The 16809-nt window shown below is 37.1% G+C and overlaps 1 protein-coding gene across 4 annotated transcripts in view; it reads right to left on the reverse strand.

The window, feature by feature from the left end:
* The window catches only part of PDE7B (phosphodiesterase 7B), a 179731-nt gene that overhangs the window by 111812 nt on the left and 51110 nt on the right, over positions 1–16809 (reverse strand). For 3 of the 4 annotated variants that reach the window (XM_032983224.2, XM_032983221.2, XM_032983222.2), the window contains one exon: positions 5620–5686. In XM_032983224.2, the coding sequence (XP_032839115.1) occupies positions 5620–5632 (13 nt within the window). In that variant the 5' untranslated portion in view covers positions 5633–5686. The remainder of the gene's footprint in view (positions 1–5619; positions 5687–16809) is intronic. The other variant, XM_032983223.2, reaches the window with a different exon arrangement.

Here is a 16809-nt window from a genome sequence, read left to right on the forward strand (position 1 = left end):
TAGTGTGGGCTTATATGTTTAGATTTGAATTTATCTACGTTAACAAGATATCAAAAAGAGACATCGTGTTTATCTTTCTGTATGCATTCACACTATTGATTTATAGTGGAAAAAAACCTGCTTCCCTCCATCCTGTGTTGCAAGCAGCTCATGGAATAAAAACCTATCTTTTTGTAGCAGACATCCTAAGCCTCCCCCGCTCCCACCACTATAAAGTTCTGAGTAACCCTGATGGGCAGCACAGTGATGAGTGTAGATTTCTTGATAGTCACTGTAGATTTTAGGCCTTTTTCCCATATGCATATTGCTTGATTTTACAAAGATTTCTTCATGTGCTTATTGTCATGCTATTTGCACAGATAGAATATTTAGTCTGCATAAGGTCAACTTCATGTGTAAGTCTTCAAATGACTGGGATATAAATAGCCTGTATATTTGGCTATTTAGAACACCATTGCTCATGCATGCCTATCAGTTTCAGTAGGTTTTGCATGTGCAAGAGATATAGGATCACATTACAAATGATGTCAGTGAGGACATTTTTGCAAAACTGCAAAGCTTGACCAGTGCAGAGCCTTTTGACTAGCTGCCTCATTCATTTTTCTTCCTCCACTGCAGGGCAAATTGACACATTTAACTATTCTTCAATATTTATTTTTCCCAGTAAGTTATATGGTTATTTACCTGATTAGGTTTCTCAAAGTAAATTTTAATAGATTTTTTTTTTTTTTCCCCAGTGAAGGTGAGTTCAACGATTATGTAAGGCAGAGGCCAGCCAGCCAGAGCCTTGCCAGTACCCCTCAGTCCTGGCTTTCAACACAGTTGTTATTCCAGTAATGTCTCTCTCTCTTAAGCTGCAGCTGCCAACTCTGTTCAAATGTGTGGTGGTTTTCTGCTATGGGCAAAGAGCCACCAAGACTGAAGCTGGATCCACGAAACTCATTTCATGGCTAAATGCTGATTCCTTTAACCATAACTCTCCATAGGTAATAAATGGTTGAAGTATGACACAAAACAGCCCTTCTTTGGGGGTGTGGGAGGTAGGTACCTCTCTGTTCTGGAGTATGAAAAGGTTTGTTGCCCCAAAGCAACAAAATTATGTTCTACTAGTCTGGGGAAGAAAAAAACGGTAACACCCCCCACCTTTTTTTTTTTTTTTAATTGCTTTTTTCTTGGTTGAATTTTAAATGGCTATTTGTGAAGAAACTACTTTTATTCCAAACAAGGATTCATCTGTCTGCTTTTACAAGGATTAAGTCTACACCAAAAGAGAAACAAAACTCACTCACATTATTCCTGTCTGTGTGGAATTTACAATAATGAAAAGAAAGCACCTCAGCCATTTGCCATGGGGCATCTGGAAGGCTTGTGTTTTCATCTTACTAACTAGCTCCTTAAGAAGGGCAATTCACATTTTGCCTGGAAAAATCTTTGCAGACAGCAGAGTTGGCCAGCAAGAGATATGACCTCTTCAAAATCTACCCAGCATTTCAGTAAGGAGTAAAGACCAAATCTGGTAGTGGAAGACTGGTTACTAGAATAACAAACTAATTTGCTTTTATCATCCATCCCCCCTTACTTCACTGTCACAGTAAGGGTGAACAGATAAAAACTGTTGGGATCATTTAATTTTATGTTATGATGAATGCAGCTGCCTACTTTCTATACAGTAAAGATAAGGATAACAGTATTTATTCTGTCTAAACTGCTATTTATTTATACACTGAAGTTTCTCTTCTAGTTGGTGGACCTTCTTCTTTCTGTACTAATACTAGGGCCTGATATGGGAATGTTATTCTTTCCAGGATAAATTCCTAAAACTCAGTGCTCTGTCCTATAGAGGCTACTGAGTTAGCTTTGGAGGAGCTAGTTAAGATGTGAGAACCAGTTAAGGTGCCTTAACTTTGGACTCTTCCAAGCTAGTATACAATTCTTCCCTGCAGAGTTAATTAGTTTAGGCATCCAACCAGCAATTTTCACAGCAAACTAACCCAATTATCTCTGCATGATACGACATTGTGTCATGTCTGAGCCTAGAATATGTCTGTCTACATATGGGAAAAATTAACCACAGGTTGTGCCATTGAAAATAGCAATGGGTGCTCTGGGGAGAGGGATGGTTCCCTTCTGCCCTTCATGATATGAATATCTGGACTAATAATCACATAATGAGTACCTTGCTATAAGCTCAATTTTTGTGCCAACTATATTTTTTTAAAGTCAAAAACATTATAAGTAAAGGGCATGAGAAGCACAGGGTTCTAACTTCAGGATGTAGCATAAAGCAAAAGCTTTTTGACATCCGGTTCAGCATTAAGTAACAATTTTGTCATGGTTGAGTGCCTTCACTAACTTGATAACAGCCCCAATTTAAGCAGAACAGTGCAGATTTTCTACCTTGCACAGGAAGTGCTGATGAGTTGCTGGTGGCTCAGAAGAGACATGGAGATTCAAGGGAAACCTGACAACACAGTTTTATTGACAGTGTCATATTTTTATGACCTACATTACCATAGCACTTCAGATTCTCATTGTACTTAGCCATTTATTCTTGTTGTTCCTAAGAAGTGAGGAAGCATTTATCTTCCCATTTTTCAAAGGACAATGGATGTACGGGGATATTTAAAGCCTTAGCCAATGCCAAGCTCAAGATATCTGTGATAGATTTAGGATCTGACCAGTAGTCTTCAAAAAGCTAAGGTGTGCCACTGACCGACTTTCTTCTGTGACAGTTGCGAACAGTTGCTTCAACTACTATAACATATAGAAGTGCAAAGAAACAAGCACAATATGAAGCATAAGAAGGAGAACATAATTTTCTGTAAGAACTTTAGTACACATAATTACACTGATTCTAAGCATATCCTGGGCAGAGCACATAGTTATTATCAATTAAATCCTCAGGAAGCACTGCTAAGTGACCATTTAATTTAGTTGCTCAAGTTATTTTTCACACTTGGATTATAAATATCCATCACTCCAATGCTGAAAGATGAGGCATTAAACTGATTCTTTTGCTCTTAACCTCAGTTTGAGCTATATCTAGTCAGTCCACTGAAAAGTTACTTACTTTCACTATAGCCATTGCAAGTGTTTAGGCATTTCTTTATCTATTGTTTCCTGTTTTCTATCAGGAAGATAGGAATAGAATAAGATTTTCACTGTAAACCTCTCTTCTTCAACCTTAATTGAAAAAGAACCTCATCCACATAATCCATGTTAGCTCAAGGAACGTGGACTCACAGTAGCAAGGCTAGTGTTACTCTTAAAAACCTTTACATTTGAAGCTAATCCAGAACCAGTAGTATAATCCTGATACAGACCTTTTCTGACAAAACCTGCTGTTACCATTTTAGAGTACTACTTGATAATGTACAGTTTCAAGTATGGACTGGTCTTGCATCAAAGATCCCTGAAGAAATACAGTCAGTACTCTAGTCTCCTGTGTTTCTTTTCTTACAAAATAAATATCCTCTTGCAGTTGCTGGGACTTGCCCTCTAGTTTTCTGTCAGCACTGTGTCACTGTTACGGTAAATGACAGCACGACTGTTTCAGCATATTTCAAAGACCATCCAGTCAGGAAAGATGTCCCTCTCTGAAGGCACATCGTGCTTTATTTACTGATTACACCCACAGACATAATGTCAGCTTTGCGTTGATCAGTGACAGACTTTGTGTTTCATTCTCGTGGAAATTCAATTCCCTTGTAAAATCTAAAAATGGACACTGCATGACCCATTCAGCACACAGTCTTAGACCTTTTGAGTTGCATGATTTCTGGCTCCTGCTCTTCCATACAGAGTTCAGTATGAAAGGAGAGGTACCAGAATGGACACCCTTTGGCTTTATAGCACCACCAGAACCACACATTTCTGTAATAAATCAAGAAAGCGGAGTTTGTCTCTAGTAGTTGTCCTCTGAGCAACCATATAATGATAGTTTCTACTTCCCATACCTCTTACAGAGCCAGTTGTGGGATATCCACTTGCACTTAGAATAATCTCAGCTTTGTATATGATTTGGGATACCTCGGGGTGAAATGTAATATCCTATATCATATATGACACTACAGTCCTAAATTTGTTAGAGACACTGAGGAGTAATAATAGCAAGTGAAATATTTTTAAATACACGAGATGTAATTTCTGAGAGATGGTCACGCCTTTGGCATGTCCCCTTGGAGTCATTTTTACATTCCTAGCAGTTTCCTTACAGAGAACAGCATATGTTGTCATTCTTGCATATGTATATACTACAAGACATAGATAAGAATATATGTAATGGAAACAAGATCTTGTTCTGCTCACTGATCCTAAAGAATCATTTGCATTAAGGATGATGTCAAACTCCCAATTTCGAACTGACTTGTTATAAAAATGCCAAACCAAATGATGAACTAGCCTGCAGAAGACTTTCACTATCAGGTCATTTTTTTGTCCTCCCTTCTCCCACCTCCCCTTCTTTTTCCCCTAATGGATAATAACATTTGCATGAATAAAGCCTCATTAGAACTAGAGTGTTACAAACTCAATAGTATTTAAGCTGTAGATTATAACTGGCATGATAAAGGATCACAACTGTATCTTTTCTGTCAGCTTGTTCCATTAAGAACCTCTAACCATGGATCATTGATGTAACAGATCATTATGGTCCATTGTGTCAGTTCATCTGTTGGGATCTGTGCACTATAAGCATGACAGATTTCCTCTGCAGCAATTACAGTCTATTGTGACAATAGGATTTAATGAATATAAACAACAAACCACATAATCTGTTATTACAGAACACAGCTATGCACCCAGATGGGAATTAAGTTCCTAGACATTGCCAGTTGCAGTTTTTAAAATTGTCGCTATTTCAGTCTTCATGTTATTAGATGCAATGCTCTAATTTACAGCAAAGATTTATCTCAACCCTGGCAGGTGAAAGGTCTTCAGAATTTAAAGACTAATCCTGTAAATGTTCCATGATTTCATTTTTTCTGAGTAAACATTATCTTTAGGTTTTTAGACATTTACTCCTTATCTTTCTTCGTGATGTTAGCTGTGCTGTTAATGTTTCAGTACAAGCATTGTAGATGAAACAAACAAATACAGTAAATTTGTCACAGAAATTCATGAAACATAGTAGAACATTCCTGTATTGTTTCCAAAGAATAGACTCTTCTATTTAATATTAATTTTTACAAATGCTGGGCAAAGTGCTACACCAGCACAAAGCTGTAAAATCACAGTGACTGAAATTTTGCTGATTGATTCATCTGAAGGTCTGACCTAGAGGCGTGTGATATATATTTGTGAAATTAATACTCTCTTTCAAAGTACAGATTTTCCACTTTCAAATATGAGTTCTGGACTTGAGTATATCAGAGTTTACAATTGTAGTGTTGGTACAGCTATGTTTTCATCTATGCAGATGAACACTACTGGAATATATATGCTTTGTTTCAATAATTGAAAATTCACCATAAAGAATATATTAATGTGAACTACATGTGGATGAGCTATGTAAATGCCATTGTGACTCATCACAGCCATTATCATATACTTTTGAGAAGAAATCTCCACTTAAACGTATTTCCATGCACTTCTTGTATCAAAAGGAGAAAAGACTCTTACCCTTACCTAGCATGCGAACACATTTGGCATTCTGGTCAGGACTATCAAATGAGATTTCTCCGCACCTCTGAAAAATAAAAGGGATATATTTAGTTGAAGACTTTGTGATAGTATCCCTCTCCTTGTTCTCTGATACCTCTGTTTATGTTTTGGAACCAGAGATGTTCAAACACACACTGTAAAAATGTCAAAATCAAAGATTTTAAAGTAGCCAAAGGTTGAAGAAGAATGGACATTGCTAATGTGCAAGGATGGGTCAACACATTATTCCAGGGTGTTCACCAAGAAAAACTAAAGGTAACACGTATTGCCTTTGTATCTACAGCTTAAGCTACTGCTTGATTCACGTTCCTGTTTGTTACCATCAGACCCAATTATACAGGAGGCCTCATTTATCCCTAGTAGACATTGTAGCCCCCTCCAGTATACTGATTTAGCTGTCCCACAGCTGCACCATACACAGGATCTGTGAAACGATCCAGCTGAAAACCAAACAAACAGCTATACTGATCCAACAATTTATATTTCTGTAAAACGATCTTATTCTAAAAGACCCCACAACTCTTAAATATTTACTAAGGAAAGCTGTAATTTCGCAAAATTTGAACTCTCCAGAACACCTGTGAGTAAAACTGTTTTTGTAAGGTGCTAATAATTTATGTCTCTATGCTAACATGTTTTGTTAATGAAAAATAATATTCACATGTACAGATATATTATCAGGGCTGATGTTCTGATCCTGTAAAAACCCAGAGAAGGAACATCATAAGAATTAGGATCAGAATACAGAAGTGTTGTACTGTTTTCAAGGATAAGACATAATTTCTGAGTCCTTTATACAGACAGGCATGTCAGTTTAGTTGCCAGGAAAAACATAACTGTTATGGCTCATGGGTCCGATTCAGCTCCAGTTAAAGTCAGTCAGTGTACAGATCCCACTCACTGCAGTAGTGGTTGCTTCAGGTGCTACAAAAAAAATTCAACGTTGTATCATTGCACTCAAAGCTCATGATAGGGTCTTAAGGATAGCCTCATATTTTGCAGGTAAAAGTGGCCTGCACTTCCTTATCTACATATTTATAGCTTTGGTATCTATGACCAAATGGGAATATAAGCACAGTGGTTCAAATTTGGAAAAAGCACTGAGGGCTATCCATTTCCCTTCTTCTTCCTTTCTTACGCAGTTTCGCCTTTTCAGCATCTATGGTTTTCTCTATTACGTAGGACAAAGTGGTTAGTAGTCTCTTTTTTTTTTTTTTCTTTTTTTTTTTTTTTTTTGTTAATAAAAGTGACATTTGCAGCAAATATTAAAACCTACAAAGAATCAGGTAAGTAAAAAACCCCAGATCTTCAAAGAAGATGAAACACAGCAACAGTTTCATAAATGAACAACACATTTGGAACTCACTGTTTTTAAAATAGCCTTCACCTCCCTCACACCGAAATAAACACAAACAAACAAACAAAAGCCCATCTCCCACACAGAGTCTTTTCATATATCAGTACATCTAAAAAGAGCAAACAGACACTGGTATTAACCTTCCTATGTGGGAGCACATAGTACTGAAAGGTTGCAAAAGGAAAACAACACCCAGCATTTCAAAGTTAATTTTATGAATGCTCTTATACCAGATCCCTGTCAGGAGACACAGAAATTTGATATTTATTCTTCTAGGAAGAATGTTAAGATATGGGCATCTTTTCACAGAAATCTCCCAGCTTCCTCTCTGTGACCATAAGTATACTTAGACAAACACAGATGTAGGCAAGCACATCAAAATTCACTGCCTGTCTTACCCCCAAATTTACTTTGCTCTTTGAAAACCTTTGTTTTTTGTTTTTTGTTATTTTAATTTAGTCACTCATACTTACTGCATCTTTCAGACATACTTATATAAACATCACATTACAGGCTGGCAAATGATGTCTTACAATATCCAACAATACTCACCAGTCCTAGTGTTATAAAATTGGGAAAATGGCTAATGTTCCCCAGAGTACACTAACAGCCCACAGGACCCATTATGATGATGGATGAACTTTGAAAACTTTGCAAGTAAGATTAAGATAACTGTATACAAGTTCATAGCCTTATCTGAATTCCCTTAACCCCTGCAAGCCACAGAACTGGCTGAAAATCATGTTATAACAGTCATCGGAGGAGATTTTTCACTATTACCACTGCAGCTGGAAATACCAGGAAAAAAAGCTTCTGCAGCAATTTAATTTCTGATGCCAGTAAAATCTCAAGGTATAACATCAACAGGATGAAAAATAAGTTGTTACCAAACTGCTCAGAGCATCTGAAAAACCCTTAGTTGTATCTTGGATGTGTAAAGTGGCACAGAAAAGCAGCAGGGACTCATTTTTGCTCACTCAAAAAATAGAGTTGTTTGGGCATTTTTGCTGATAGAAAGTATTTTCCATGAACAAGAAGTAAGGAATGACTTCAGATTTTAATATTTAGGATTAAACTGAGACTTTGCCATCACTGCTGTGAATTCTTGCCAGGATTGGATAAGCTTCTCCTGTCCTTTTCCCGGCCTGGGTTACTTCCCTTTCTGGTTTCGGTTTGTTCCCCTTGCTTGTATATCGGGGATGGTGCTGAGAGATGAGGCCAAGCGTGTCTCCAGTTCCTATCCATTTCCAAACTAGTCCCAGAGCAGCTGCTCATTGTCTCCTGAAAATTTCTAAGTTGGCTACAGAGTCAGTCGTGGATCCATCAGAGAGGAGGAATAGCAATTTAACATTAGATGCTGGTTTTTCTACTTTTTAATTTCAACCAGTCAGAAAGCAGAGAGAGGAGGAAGAATAACCCTGGACATGTCTACTGTACATATGCAGACCTATTGCACATGTGTAGATCACCTTGTATGTCTGTTGGGGAAACTAAGAGAGAAATATGACATCTTTTTTAAAAGCTGGCTAAGCAGCCTCTAGAAGCTGCTGCTTGTAAGCAACACCATCTATATTCATAGGAGTTGGGTCTGGAAGAAGATGTTGGTTTTATGTTCCCATTTTAGAGAGATAAGAGTATCAATGTTGAGCTGTAAAGACCAAACATATTATCCAGTTTGGAAGAGCAATGAACTCAAACAGGAGAGCTGCCTCTGAACTTAATTTCTTGAAATCTATGATGAAGTTGGATTCATAGTCCTGACCTATATTTGAAGCTCATTAAAGTTCCAAGATTTCACCCTCTAAGAATATGATAGATCATATTATTGGATCTAAATGATCCCTGAGTTGGGGATATTTTAAATTTCAGTTTAGGCTTCATGGTTAGGACTACTACAGCACTGGTAGGGCTTGCTCTGCTATATGCAGTCCTGGATGTTGAGCTGGTGAGTTTATAGAAGCAGCTCTGCTGAAAATAATACCACTTGTTTTCACTTCCCCTGAAGTGAGAGACGATTTGTTGAAAATCTTAAAACACTGCTGTGTTTGGAAGTGGTTAGATTTAACAAGGAAGTGGGTAAATGCAAGTAAAATTCACCCCTCCAAATCTTCATTATACCTTTATATCTCTTGAATCACTGAATTCTGGAGTAGACTGTAGTGTTTTTTTTTTCTCTTTCTGGAGAAGAGGAAAGTATATTTCAGTTAATAATATTTTCAGTAATATCGATGTATTTCCACATAGGATTGCAGCCTGCAATTCATTATGCATGTGAGAAAATACTTATATTTATATTTATATAAGAAAATAAAGTAATAAATTATCTACTCCTAACTCCTTTTTTTGAGATCAGATGCATACTGTGATGTTGTGTCTGTTACACAAGCTGAAACACAGTAAACTAGAATGGGACTTACAAGTCCCCCATGGAAAAGAGACCAAATCGCAGAGCAGCTGGAAGTGGAGCTTAAAAAAACAAAGAGAAAAAACAAAGAGAGAGTTGCTTTTAGAAAATAGGGACAAAAGGACAGGGTATTCAGAAGAAATGTGACATGAACTTGGGTCTTTTGATAAGATAAGTAAATTGGAGAGCTTGAAGCCAGCCTATGATGGCCCAGTACAACCTGTTGGAAAAGGGAAATACCATATTACAGAGGCACCATCCTCCATAGTGAAAGACTCTGCTGGAGGAGGGTGCTCTCAGGCAAGGTGACCTCTTCACAAGATTCTTTGAAGAGTACACAGGAAAGTAGGAAGCCTTCTGCAAGGACCCCTGTGCCAAAACTGTGCAAGTAAAACTGCAGAAAAGGAGAGCACAACTGGCAGGAAAAAGTTAATGCAGAGAGTGGATGGAAAATCTACTCTAGTGGGTTGTACTAATGCAGTATTGCATGCAGTAATGCATCTCATATTACTTCTCCAGTATTACGTGATCATTCATAGGTTGGGTTTCCATTTCCAGCATGCCTGGGCTCACACCACCTGCATTTGAGGATTTGAGATATGTAGCAATAAACAGGGTGTATATCCCCCAGACAGAATATGCCCATAGTTTTTTTTTTTTTCTTTTCTTTTTTTTTTTTTTTTATGTTGTGGAGAAAACTTTATCTATGAAAAAAAAGTTTTTGAAGTCATTCTATTCAACCTCTATCTGTATGGTAAATTAAAACATTACACATTTTAAGAAGAGAGATGCAAATCAAGTAATTGAAATAAATAGGGCTAAATTCTTACCTATGACAAAATTCAGCAAGTAAAGATCTGAAAGTGTTTGTCATGAGACGTGCAGTAAGTGGCATGTTAATTTCTACTTATTAAATGCATATAATTAACATTTAACAATTTTAATAATTTTAGAGTATGTAGTGTTTTAAAAATATAATAAGAGTTTTTCTGGCATGAAATTTGAACGTGTGCAATTTTGACCTTTTAGATCTGCAGATAACCAAGTTTTGAAAAGCCAGCTTAGTTAAAAAGTTACTGGAACAGGAACCATATTTACAGGTTCCTTCACCGTGCTGTGTTCTGTTAGTCCTGAGTATGGTTTTCAAAACAGAAGTTTCTTCCAACATTGCAATAATCAAGAGACTGGATGTACATGATCAGCCAAACATGACAATAAGGTTTGGATATTTTTTTTTTTTGCAGGAGGTGACAGGGATTATTATACCTCCAAATAGAGGACATATATTAATTGCACATGGATTGCATGACAAATATTTTTTAAGAATCCATATGATTTCTTTCTTTGAAACAACTCAAAGTTAATATGTTTTACTCTTACCAATAGTAGAAAGATGTGGATTCTACATAACAACATTGTTTGGTAAAAGAGTTTTTTTGGTTTTTTTTTTTTTTTTTTTTTTCCCAGAATACTGCATATAATTTCTCATTCCTTTTGTAACCAGAGTTAAAAGATATAAAACTGATTAAAAGAATTTAAGGCAGAACAAACAGCTCCTATGCTTCTATGAAAAAACGGATGATCTCAGAGACAAAAAAATGTCATTTTTATTTATATTTCTATTTTCCTGTTATGTTCCTCTCTCCATCACCTTTAAAAAGTACTTGAATAATGTCCTCTAGTTTGTAAAAGTGTAATTTTAATTGTCGAAGGATTTATGGATGCAAAGTCTGTTAGTGTGAAAAACAATACTACTTTGTAAGTCTTGGCAATCTTTTATAAAAACAACTGGCCACTCATATAAATAGCTGAAAATTAAGGGCAATATTTCATAAGGAGCCAGGCCACATGCTCTTGTCTTCAGGGTGCTTAGGAGGAGATTTAAGGTGGATTCATCCTGAACGCCGATGAAATATCGGAGTGTAAGAACTGTAGGATTTCCAATGCCTTGTTACATTTGTGGTATTTCCAGTTCTGTCTCTCCTCTCTGACAGGGACAAAAGAAAGTACAGAACTACCAGAGCAGACTGACATATGTAATCTGCCCTGCCTGCAGCCTTTTCACAAGCACCTCCCCCAAAATGAAAGCCTTGGAATAATAGCTGTGAGCAATTAAATCAATATTTATGTAAAACAAGGAAGTTCCCTACCAACACTCTAAGTAATCTTGAGAAGCACTTAAATGTCAAATACTTCTGATTTTTGCTGAAACTTTACCCATGGCCTTTGTTGGCCTTAGCAAAGGAAATGAAACCATTGTTTTTATTTGTTTAGAGACAAAAGCTTCTTTTTTTCTATATCACATCTTTTTCTACATTTAACAGGTCCGCATTTGATCAATTTTCTCTGGAGTGAATGACTACAAAAAGCTCACCCTATTCATGTGACCTTGGATTGCCAACTCTGAATTCTTTGAGAACTTTACTTAGCCTTTCTTACATGAAAATATGTGTATAATGAATACAACTCGAGAATTGCATATATAAACATTCCCACTGGTAGTGAATACCACTTAGAATCTTTCAGCTAATGAAATTGCCCAAGATCTATAAAAATTGTGATTGTTTATGTGTTACCTCCCCAGGCCTTATTAACAGTTCCTGTAATGAGTATAGATAAAATCTGAAAATTTAGACCTACCTTTGGCAAGTTAAATGTTCCACTAAACTGGACTGCAAAAGCATTTGTCTTGAAGTGGTATGTATTGTGTGTATGCCCACCCATTTATAAATGTAGTGTAATCACAGCATACTGACAGCTGCCTTTAAAATACTATTAGCAGCCAGAATGCTACATTTGCGGCTCTTCAAATTACTGCTATCACATTGTAACTATTATATTGCAGCTATACTGTATTTCATGGATAAAGTTTCTAGCTTCCCTATTTAGTATCAGAATTGAGGCATACTTAAACTGAAAATTCAGGTTCTATTAACATCTGGATGATTTTCTGCAGAGTAGAATAGCTATGTCTGGGCAGACTTGTTTTGAGAGTTCCTCCCTTTGCAAGCTTTCCCAGTGAAAGAGAAGGTTTCTCTTCTCTCCAGGAAGTTAAAACACGTTGCTCAAATAACCTTTCAACACTGTCAGTGTCAGTCGCCAGCAGCACCTTGGCAATGCATTTCATCCCGGAATTTACCATGCTGTAGACCCTCAGCTGGTCTGAACAGAAGGCACAGCAAAATAAGTAATTACAACAAAATTGAGCAATAATTCCCAACCAACCACTGTTGCCAGTAGTCAGCAACTTGTTTGTGGGCTAAATAGCCTGAGGTGAACCTTTAGGCAGTTCATTTTCTCACAAACCTGTGATTTACTATGGTTAAGAGTGGTTTGAAATGGATTAATGTTGCTGGAAAATGGATATAGCAGTTTAACTGCTTTGTTTTCTTCTTCAGTCAAGGAAAAAAAAGTTTAACAGTGTGTGACTTCATTAGGGAGGCGCCAGTAGCCCTGACCCCCCTGAGAATCTGTCAGTTTCAGTATGGCATCCCTTCTTTAAAGTGTTTATAACATGGGTGCTGGGAGCCAAATCTAGAATTACTAAGCAATAAAAATGTTGGGGTTTAATAAGCAATAAGTCACAGTTGAGTGTGCATTAACAGGCGAGGTACTGTAGGCATGTTCTGAGGGGGTGCCATCATCCAAGAAATGTTAAAGAGCAGACTAAATTTTTACCCTTATGGGATGAATCTGTATTACAGTTCTTTTTCTAGTTTACATTTTAAAGAATGTAAAACATCTGTAGATTACGTAATGGATCCTCCCACCACAAAACCAGTGCTAAGTGGGAGGGAAGATGGGAGGAAAATATCAATACTAGGGAAAAGGCAAATTCGTTGTCTCTATTTATTGTTGCTCTGATGTGAGACATCAAAGTTCTCTGTATTTAAACATTTTCTGGACCACATAATTGTCTTTCCTCCTCGTCTGAGTTTCAGAGCTGGGCTGTTCTCCTGGCTGCTTTCTATAGTCACTGCCATTTTAAATTTTACTTTCTATTGAAGTATCTAAAGGGAGGGAAATATAGGATTAATTTGTGAAAATTTAGGTCTCAACTTCAACCACATGTTTTTCTCACATATTTCCCGCTGATCTACTGGATCAAAGGAAGGGTCAAAGCCTCAGAAGTACCGACTAACACACCACTCTTTCCAAGAAACAAATCAAAGGACTGTGTGAGAACAAATCTCCTGAAGAGTTTCCTCGGGCTGTTCGGAACAACGTGGGATGAATTTTGGCACCTACTTATTTGTGTGTGCCCACTGCATACCGTGTGCTTTGCATGCAAAAGGACAGTCTCAGGAAGGACAAGAGGATTGAGTGCCAGAAAGCTGACACAGGCACCAGGTTCCTCCTGCCTAATAAGACTGTCTCCTTGACCACTTTCTGAGCGGTACCAAGTGCTGGTGGCCACATGGTTCTCAAGAGCTGGGCGTTCTTGGTTCCCTAAAACATTGGCATGCACCAAGGCAGTCCTGCTTCCTCCTTTCCAGGACTTCATTTTTAAGGAATGTTGTTTGGTGAGAACAACCCATGCCAAAAGCATACCAACAAGTAGGTAATGTAATCATGAGTCTGCTGCTTTTACTCACCTTCTGATATAGATGTGGATTTATGTAACAGAACTACCACTGGACCAACAAACCAGGCAGGAGAGAGTTAGAAGTCATCAAACAAACCTCAAAACATACATGTGGAAGGTCTGGTCAAGCAGACAGCTTTGGCAGAGGTGCAAATAGAGCATTCAGAGGCAGAAGGCAGGAAACCACTTTTCCATAGTTCCTCACTTGGGCACCACACAGTGTTCGGATCTGAAGGTAGCCGGGTTCTGTGATTAGCTATACAATGACTGAAAAATTGTTCATCCCTTTAAAAGCGAGCTTTTCCCTTTCTCTTTTCTTGACTCTTTCTCTCTTTGCTCCTTTCCTAAGATAACTTTGTTTTTGATGTCTGTCATCCATGAAGGACTCTGCAAATAAATATCTGTATGAACAAAAATGCTTTTTGCAACACTGTTGTCACACGATGCCCTGATGAAACCTGAGCCCAACTGCTGTGGAAAGAGGACACAACCAAAGAATGTCTCAGGCATTGTTCTTGTTTTCATTAGTTGTGTAGGTGATTTCAATGTGTCACAATGTGAAATCCTCACTTCAGACTGTACCTCCTGAGTTTATCACCAACTACTTACAGCTTTACTCTCAAATTTGAATCTGATTATCCTTTTCAAATATTTTGAGCTCTCCTGCCTCATACTTATTTTTAGATTCTTTTGCCACTGTAAGCAATCTTAATATATAAGCACTGCTTTCAATTGTCCTGTACTAATGGCCTGATACAAAATTTTGTGGGCATCTGTCCAGCATGTTACCAAACATATACTGTAAAAATGGGCATCTATAGTGGTATTTTAGCCTGTTAACACATGCTTCTACAGTCTTCACTGTTAATTAGAAGTACTGTTATGTTAGTGTAGTTTAGAAAAGGAAATCAAACCAAAAAGCTAATTAATCTTAGCACTGCAAAAATGACTTTCAGAACTACAAGTACAGCCAGCATACATCACATTTCTACATGCAGAACATATGGAGCTAAAAAACAGCAAGTGTTGTTTTGACAGGAAAAATTTGCATTTCAAAAATTGTCATATTAGACATCGGGGAAGAGCATGTTCTATATTAAAAGAAAGTGTCACTGATACTAACATATCTTTTTGACAGCTTTCAAAGTGGTATTAATAATATATCTAGAGCCATACAAAAGCCATTATTGTCAGGAAACATTTAGATGCAACTGCAATAATCACTATGAACATATTTCAGACAGAAGGAAATCCATGGTTTTTGGACATATTATTTACAGTTTCCAAGGTTGTACTCTTTTGGAGCAATGCTAAAAAGACTAATATTCTCCCTGAAAATAATTCCCAGAAGCAGACACTTTCTTTTAGAGTATTTTTTTCTTTTTTTTTTTTAATTTTTCTTTAATATTGGAAAACATTAGTTCAAAACAGGTGTATTGCTGAACAATGCTGCTCTTTTCTCTCCTTTCACTTCTCAACAGATTCCTGTTATAATCTTTTTGCCAAGACATCTATGCCTATTCTTGAATGGTAAGTGAAAAGCACAAAGCTCCTGCAAATGTTTCATTACTTCTGGTAAAACTCATCTTAAGAATTTACACAAGGAATGAATTGCCCAAGTAGTTTCTTTATTCTCTTGCAGGACCAAGGCCTTCCCAAGTGATGTGCATCTTGATTCCCCATAAAAAATTGTAAAAACGTTTCATTCTAAAGAGGCTTATTTTAGACTGCAGAAACAACTGGAATGAAAAACAGCAAAAAGACTCCATGAGAACAAAATGTCCCCTAAGTCTGCACTCAAAGTTTTCTTGATCCATCAATCACCAGTCTAGAGAAAACAAAGCCATCCCAGCTTTATAGCTACCTGTGACAGACATAATCCTGTTTTGTGAAAAGATACTCAAACAAGTCTGGAATGATATTATAGAGTTCACTTCCATGTGTAATCCAAATGAGATCCTGAGCATATCACAGGGTAAAAGACCTCTTAAGTCACACTTAATTTTCTTAATAGGTTTTTATCACTAAGGAAGATGAAAGTATTTTAGACTTGACTATGAAGAACTGTAGTTTTGCAGAAGAAAAAAGATCTTATACCATACACTTTAAATAACTGACATACAGTAAAGCACATTATATAAGAAAGATAATATTTAGTAAAAAGTAGGGTAGAAATTAATTTCATAGAATTTCTGTACTAAACCAGCTTTCTTTGTAAGAGAAACAAGAAAAAGGAAATAGTTACTATTCTTCCAGTCATTGCTAAGAAGAGAATACACCTACTATTTGTGGGAGCTAAATGAAGGTTAGAAAAGGATTTGGCTGAATGTGGTTCCCTCCCTTCATCTGGATCTACCTTCTGATGGTAAATTCTCTTGAAGAGACATGTCCTCCTGTTGTATGTAGCAATCCTCAAGTATTTTGCAAAAATGTCAAGGCCATATCTCCTGTTACTCTCTATTCAACTAGATACTGCTTCTCTGGGGGGAAACAGAACTGTACTTCCTCTGTCGAAGAAAAAAATGTTAACCTCTTGTTGTCATGAGAATAATTTTACATTCTGTTTTGGCCTGGTTTTGCTCATATCTTCCACTCGGCTGCCAAAGCCAACACGGTGAACATATCACTGGTGAAGTTTCTATTATACATCCTCTACCTGTCTGTACAAAACCAGACAATGCCTTTTATTTTTAGTGCTAACCAATTTGATTCTGACTAATATGTATGGCATCATTTCTATTCAGTGTCTGCTATCAACCTTATCACCATACGTCTAAATTTGTTACAGCAGGCATATTAAGT

This window comes from Tyto alba, unplaced genomic scaffold, assembly GCF_018691265.1.
Source record: "Tyto alba isolate M040663 unplaced genomic scaffold, T.alba_DEE_v4.0 Super-Scaffold_22, whole genome shotgun sequence".
NCBI classification, from domain to species: domain Eukaryota; kingdom Metazoa; phylum Chordata; class Aves; order Strigiformes; family Tytonidae; genus Tyto; species Tyto alba.